General features: G+C 34.8%; 1 protein-coding gene across 2 annotated transcripts in view; it reads left to right on the forward strand.

The window, feature by feature from the left end:
• Prkg1 (protein kinase cGMP-dependent 1) overlaps positions 1–7,754 on the forward strand; it is a 1,075,213-nt gene that overhangs the window by 989,937 nt on the left and 77,522 nt on the right. For both annotated transcript variants that reach the window (XM_055613860.1, XM_055613859.1), the window contains exon 9: positions 2,497–2,571. In XM_055613860.1, coding sequence (XP_055469835.1) covers positions 2,497–2,571 — 75 coding nt within the window. The remainder of the gene's footprint in view (positions 1–2,496; positions 2,572–7,754) is intronic.

Raw genomic sequence — 7,754 nt, forward strand, 5'->3', positions numbered from 1 at the left:
ATATAATATAATATAATATAATATAATATAATATAATATAATATAATTAATATAATATAATAATCTTTTTGTTTAAAAAAGATTTACTATTTTATCAGGATCTAGTTATTAATTGTTTCAATATTCTTTTGACTTAGATTTCCCTTTGAACAAAAATTATTCACAAATAATATATGGCCCTAAATGCCTAAAGGCAAAATGTTTATCATGAAAAATATTCTGTATGCTCAATATACAATCTAGAATATGAATATTTATATTTGAGTTCACAGTTATCACACTTCCTGTTTCACTGAACATATGTGTCTATATGTTTGCACATATGTAATATATATTATTATATATTATTATATATTATATATCATCATATATCATATATCAATCATATATATATACACACACACAAAGATACAGAGATAGATATTCCATGACAAATGTGTATACAATGACCTATTAGCTGCTAAAATATTATTTAAATTTTTAAAAAATAAAATTAAATATGTTATAAAGTACAGTTAAAATAATATTGAATCATAACTATTTAATGACTATAATTCTAATCAATAACAAGGCGGCACTGGGACATTTATGGACATTAGAGTTTCTCTGAAATTAGACTTTTTCTCCAAGTTTAGGTGTGGACCAATACATTCTACAAGAAAGTAAGAAAATTAATCCTATAAAGAATAGTTGTGCTGGCGGTAGTGTCACACACTTTTAATCCTACCAGCCAGAAGGCTGTGGAAGAAAGACCATGAGTTCAAGACAACTCTTGTTGCATAGCAAATTCTAGGCTAGCCTGGACTTTAGGATTGGAAAAAATCATCTCAAAAAAAACTAGACAGCCCAGGGACATAGGGTAAAACCCAAAACTACTGTTCTTAAAACAAAGAAAAAAGTAGCAATAAAATTACTCCTGGTGACATTCTCCTATACTGATAGGTTAGTGCCTTACTCAGCCATCATCCGAGAGGCTTCCTCCTGTAGCAGGTGGGAACAAACACAGAAACCCACAACCAGACCTTATGCACAGTGAGAGACCTTAGAACGCTCAGCCCAAAATGGGAGGTTTTCATCAAATCTTTTACTCAGGGGCTCAGGGAACCCAGTGGAATAGGGGGTAGGAATTGTGTAAGAGCCAGAGGGGAGGGAGGACACAAAGAAAACAAGGACCTCTAAATCAACAAGCTCAAAACTCGTATGAACTCACAGAGACTGAGGCAGCATGCACAGGGCCTGCATGGGTCTGTACCAGATCCTCTGAATATATATTTTGGCTTCCAGTTTAGTGCTTTTATGAGATTCCTGAGTATGCAAACTACTGGGTATCTGATCTCGTGCCTTCTCTTAGACCCTTTTTTTTCTATTTGTTTTGTCTAACTCTGATCTGTTCTTTTTTGTGTTGTCTTATTATATTACATTTTAACTTATTATTATTATCGTTTATTACAATTTATTCAATTTCTGTCCCGGCTGTGGCCTCGGAAGCCTGTTTGTTTTCTCATGGGAGACAGAAAGGGAGTGGATCCAGATGGGAGTAGAGGAGGGAAGAACTGAGAAGCATAGAGGGAGAAAAAACTATAATCAGGATTATTGTGTGAGAAAAAAAAATTTCCTAAAACAAGAAAAAAAAAACGTGACATTTTATTATTTGAGCAAAAAATTAGGTTTCTGTTTCCTGGCTCCAGCTTCATGAGAATATAACCACAACAAAAATTATAGGCAGAATATCATAGTAGGTAGTTGAGGCAAACAGAAAGCAAGTAGGTACCAGAGGCTAGATATTGCTAAGGACCTGGCCCATGTGAACCATTTCCTCCAGTGACGTATTACCTCTATAACATTTTATATTTTAAGCATATGATAGACGATACTTCAGTATATAAAATAATTCTAAAGACAGTTCTAGATATACAGTAGATATTGAATTGGTTGGCTTTGTGTGGTTAATCTTCCTACTTCATGAGAAAGTCAATTTATTTTCACGTTCTCAAATGAGCTTATTTTTCTATAATTTTTACTTTGCCAATGATGATTATTTGCTTTCTTTCAAATGGAGATGAAGCTACTGCTTGCTTTCTACAGTTTGCATTAAAAATAATAAAAATTGATCCTGGTTAACCAACAGAGTAGGCATTCGTTTATTGGCTGGTTTTGTTGTTATAACAGTTGGATACAAAATTAACTAGCAATTAGCAGAGTCTAGATTTTATTCCACACAGTTGGCTCAATGTCTGTTTTTGCCAGACATGGTTGATAAATATGATTAGGTGTGGAGTACAGAGGTTGACCGGATAGAAGAGACCCTGATCTCGTAATGTTTATCACGGAGTCAGAGGTAATTCTGCAGCCTGATGTATTTCTGAGCAATGTTTCTAGATTGTTTGAATTTGCTCTTATTAAGACGGCTTTAAATCATTTCACTCTGAATGTCTGCTTGCCATTATTTCAACCTTCAGGAGACTCCGCTTGACCACTCTGCTCTTTCTTTGACAGCTCTTTCAAGCATTTGATTGGAGGACTGGATGATGTCTCTAACAAGGCCTATGAGGATGCAGAAGCGAAAGCAAAGTAAGTGAGATTCATTTTGGGAACTTCATCTTGATAAAAATGATTTTAATAGGGCAAGGTGAAATATCTGGACTTTTGGCAGTAAGAATCTGTTTACTTTAAAAGAAAACTTAAGCAAACAATGTACTTGTTATACAATATGCTTGTTTAGTGTGATTCTTTTCAACATGAACTCTTTTGTGACAATCAACCAATACAGACACTCACAATGGAACATGTAATTGTCAGACTGAAAATGTTTTCTGATGATATTAGATGCTAAGTGTTTACAATTTTGTATGAACATTAATTCTTTTTCAAGGATAACTTGCTATAAAACAAAGCTTTGCCAAAGCTTTTTGGCAAAGATTTAATATATTCAAGATTCTTTTTATTTCAAAAATATAGGTTATATTGAAAACTAAAACAGTGGTCTTCATAGTCCTTCCCTCTTTCACTCAGTACAAACTGATATTTTACATCCTATAGAATAGCAAAATGATTAAACAGATTGAAATTTAGTGTTAAGTCCATAGTTCATGCCAACGTTTGATTACTAAACCTGTAATATCCTCAATCACAAAAGAAATAAAATATTTTTTTTCTCTAAGAGTCCGTGAAAATAACATTTGGCCTAAGAGTAATATATCAAGAATTGCACTCCATGTTAATGTCTTTTATACATACAGGTATGTAAATGAGATGACGGATGGTCATCTTAAAAACATGAACAGCTGTTTTAGACTTACAGAAAAAGATAACCATCTTACAGGACATAGTCTATCTACATGGCTATACATTAATCTGTTTTCTTACAGCTTTGGTTAGATGATTTTTATAGTAATGTTATTCGAGGAAAAGTGGAGCCCAATCTCAGCTTTAAAATTATCAGTGATGGGAAAGTGACTGTGAGTGTGACCCCGCTTTGTATTTGGTGACTTTGGAGACATAACAGTGTGACGGTTGATGAATTCTGACCACTCATGCGTTCACTTGCTCACGCTTCACTTCTAGGGAATAAGGAAACAAGTATACTTAATCCAGGGTCAGACTGTTAGAAGGAAGAGTTGGCCATAATTTGTCACGCTGTAATATGAATTTGAACAAAGACTACAGGCCTTTGTTCCTGCTTTCACTCTTGTTCATGACTCCCAACACCTGTTTCTCAGCCTCACCCTCAGCACATCTCTAAAGTGGCAGCTACTGTTGCGTTTTAATTGATGACATTATGAGAAAGTTCTTTGTAAATCATAAAGTGTTTCAAAGGTGAATGACCTTGTTGAAGTAATCTTTGGAAACATGCTTTAATTTGACATAGGACTATGATAACAGAAAATAATTATTCTATATATTATAAAATATTTTACATGACTAAGAAGTCTTTAGTTTTATATAAGTAAAGCTGTCATGTTTATAGAATATCATTAAATTATACTTAGGCTATAAAATACCCATAGATATCTTTTTATAAAACAGTCACAGGTTGGCCAAAGAATTATGGTTAAGGAACAAAAAAATAACGAAATAACTGTCTATATTAAGATACTTCCAAATTTTTTTTTGAACAGGAGATTTGCTGAACTATAATTTGGACATCATGAAACAAACATACAGTCTTAGTGCATACAACATAATTTGATATAGATGATAATTAGGGGCTGATGACAGAAATTAAACAGATCAGCCCATCTATCTCCTAAGTTGCTCTTGTGTATGTGGTGAATTGGTCAAATTCTGATTAAGTTAGCCACTGACCTAATCAGTAACCATAAGCTTGATGGGAATTATTGATTTGGTTAGCCATAGATTGGCTCAGCCACCAGATGGGATTGATCACAAGTCAGATTAGTCACCAATTAGATCAACTATTAACTGGATCAAACTTGGTTATAGAGACCTCTTATTAGATCAGTTGCTAATCTGATCGATCGCTGATGAATAGCCAACTTTCAGAGGGCCTGCTGATTGATAAGCTGCCTCACAAGATACATTCATTGTCTCAGCAAATTTCGTTCAGAATAGATTTAACGTAAGTGGCTTATTTCTAAAACCAAGTGAATGCCTTCTGAATATTCTTTAATGTTAAGGAATGAGTATAAGTTTATTCCTTGACATTGTCTCACACCAAACAAATTTAGAGTAGTTGCGGTCATGCCTTTTGCACTGTTAATACTCTATCTAGTGCTAACAAATAGCATGAGAAGGTGCCCGAAGCATTAGTCATCCCTCAGTCGGAGGTCCCTACCTAGGCGGAAGCTAACAATGAATCTCTGCAGGGTATGGACGCCTTTTACCGGCGCCAGCAAACTTAAATGTCTGCTTGTGCCAGCACTATTGTCTCTTTCTCTCACTGACTTTCTTCCCTGTTAATATATCTTACACTCACTTGGTTCTTGTGGCCCTTTTAAAGGCTTGCCTGCGCAATGGAAACTAGGAACACCTTCTAGCTGGTTTAAGTTTCTGTTAATGCCTTTATACTTCTACATAGACCACAAAACCCCAGAGCAAGTACAGCTGAGGTGATGATTAAGCTCCACTGTTTCAAAAGTATTTTTTTTTTCAAGGTCCCCTTTGTTTAGCAAAAGCCATGAAGGTTAATACATCTTAAAATCCCACTCAAGTGATCATGTTACCCATGTAAAATGACTATTTTTCCATGTCTATTCTTATTTGGGAAAGAAGAGAGAAAAGTAGGAGTGACTTTAATAACTGATTCTTTGGGGACATTTAAAACTCAGAGGTGAGGAACTCATTACCTTTTAGTGTAGCACTCTCAATGACTGGCTGCCCCCAAAGAAACATGCTATTCCTCTCAGAAGGCCCAGGCCAAGCATGCAGATCAGACAGTTGGTCCAGAAAAATTGAATTGAAGGAAATACCTTATTGAAATGGTTTTCAATTTTTTCTAGGTTATGTGTTTTCTGCCTGTATCACACTATATCTTTCCTAAATTTATTCTTGATAGAAACTTTACTGTTTTGTCATGTTCACCCTTTCTTAATCGCTGATTATCTTCAACTAAAGACTTTGCTTTTTTAAAATATGAGTTATACTCACAAAGATTGAAAAACAATCTAATGTAAAAATTAAGGATCACTAGCTATCACTTGGAATGTGATGTATGTAATGATGTATCTGTCATTTTTGCTCTAAGGACACTCATTCGCTTGATCAAAGCATTTATAAATTTAGTTATGAGCTTTACATTGTACTATATGATGTGCATATTGACACAAAACACACTTTACAATACAATAGGGAATATATTGTAGTTTGAAGGGAGACTGATATATGAGTCAGTGTTTACTTTTCACCCCATACTTTTAAGAACAAGTTATAACAATTATTCTGACATTTTTTGAGTATTCTACCCCCATCCATGTGTGAGGCTTGTCTTATAAAATCATAGTTGTCCATAAATATAAAAGTAAATGATTTATTTCGTTATTTTAAGTATTTTTGACAAAAATCTCTTCATTAAGTAATATTTTATGGCTAGAGCATCACCAGTGTACTCACTGTTGAAAATTATGCTCAGAAACAATAGGCAAAAGAACTCTTTTTTTCTAAAGAAAAACCGTAATTCATATATAGTGCACATATACATTCAACTTACCTTATCATGAAAACCTTTATAATAAAAATTATTCTCTTAAAGTGACTCACATTTGTCGTCATTATATTTTATGGTTGAGAACATGCAGTGGGTGAAAAATTTAATTCTGTTTTCATTTATAATGATGTTTATTTGTGTTAAAATGTTTTGTACTTTAACTTTTTATAAAAATAATATGGCAAGATAGAGAAAGAAAAAGAAAACCAACCAAGCCAATCTAGCATATGCTCCTAACTCCCTTTGTGTTTTACTTACACTTACATGTTTTATGCATTGTTTTTCTCCATTTAGCGTCATCACATTGTAAACATACAGCAGCATTCTATGTTCTGCTGACATCATCATAGTACTGCCTGACAACACAGCAAATGGAAACTTTGTTTCCTAGATGGACTCAAGTTAAAGCCTTACTGATTTTATTCATTCTTCTTTTGAATATAAGTTCTCAATCCCTTCTAAAAACAGAACACCAAAAATGAAACTTAAGCCCATAGCAAAAACCTCTTTTACATATGGTTCCTCCAGCTGTGCAAATTACTCTGTCATGCTTGATAGAAACGTTGCAGTATTTTAGACCAGTTGGCTCATCTACCACCTGTTCTGTCCTGCTGTCTTATCTTGAAGTCTGGAGGCATACATGCATAAGTCCTTCCGCTGAGACATTCTGGTAGCTGTAACAATAGATTGATGTGTGCGGTAGCTACAGTCTAAGTTGATGAGACCTAATATTGTTAGCCATGAGAACCTCATCATTATAAAAACCAACCAACCAACCATGCATTATAACCTGCAGTGGAACTTGTTACATAGACCTAGACCCCTCTGATAACTCATAGCTCCCTACGCACCAGCCTCACCCTTGTTCATTCCTTTCTGAATATACGTGGATTTATTCAAGAGATAACTCAGCCTGCAAAGTCATCCCCCTACCCCTAAAATAGCGACTAAAAACAGACACATTACTTGCTTTCCTGATTATTTGGTTCAGTGCAAAAGAGACAAACAACCATTATGACAAGACCTCTGATGAAGTGACATTTTCCACACATTGGAGCTGAATCCTGAGTAATTAGCTGATGCTAGGTAGGCATTAGTTGAAGTGGCCTAGGCAAAGAAGTGCAGAGAGAATTACAGAATTAGAAGCATTCAAATGGCAAGTGGCAATTGAAAGTATAGAAGGAACCAGCAGAAGTGGAGAATAGGCGGAGCATGAAGCAAGGGATTGATTCTTGAGGGATTTTGCTTTGTTCCACACTTCTTCCATCATGTACTAAATCAGTTCACTTGTTTTATCCTTTCTTCCCTCAATAAGTATGCTGGATTTTAGGGAGAAAGAGGAGAGAGTGTTCAGACAGAAACATTGAGCAAAATCATCTTTTAGACAAGAGATTTATTAAAATTAACAACAGGCAATATGGTGGGATTAGAGGGCACTAAAGGAGCATTTCAGCCTTACCTGGTTGTGAGTCCCTGTATTTGCTCCCATCTGGTACAGCAGGAGGAAGCTTCTCTGAGGATGGTTGAACAAGGCACTGATCTATGAGTAGCAATGTCATCAGGAGTCATTATATTGCTATTTTTTTTTTTT

Source organism: Psammomys obesus, unplaced genomic scaffold (genome assembly GCF_907164565.1).
Source record: "Psammomys obesus unplaced genomic scaffold, mPsaObe1.curated_primary_1811, whole genome shotgun sequence".
NCBI lineage: Eukaryota > Metazoa > Chordata > Mammalia > Rodentia > Muridae > Psammomys > Psammomys obesus.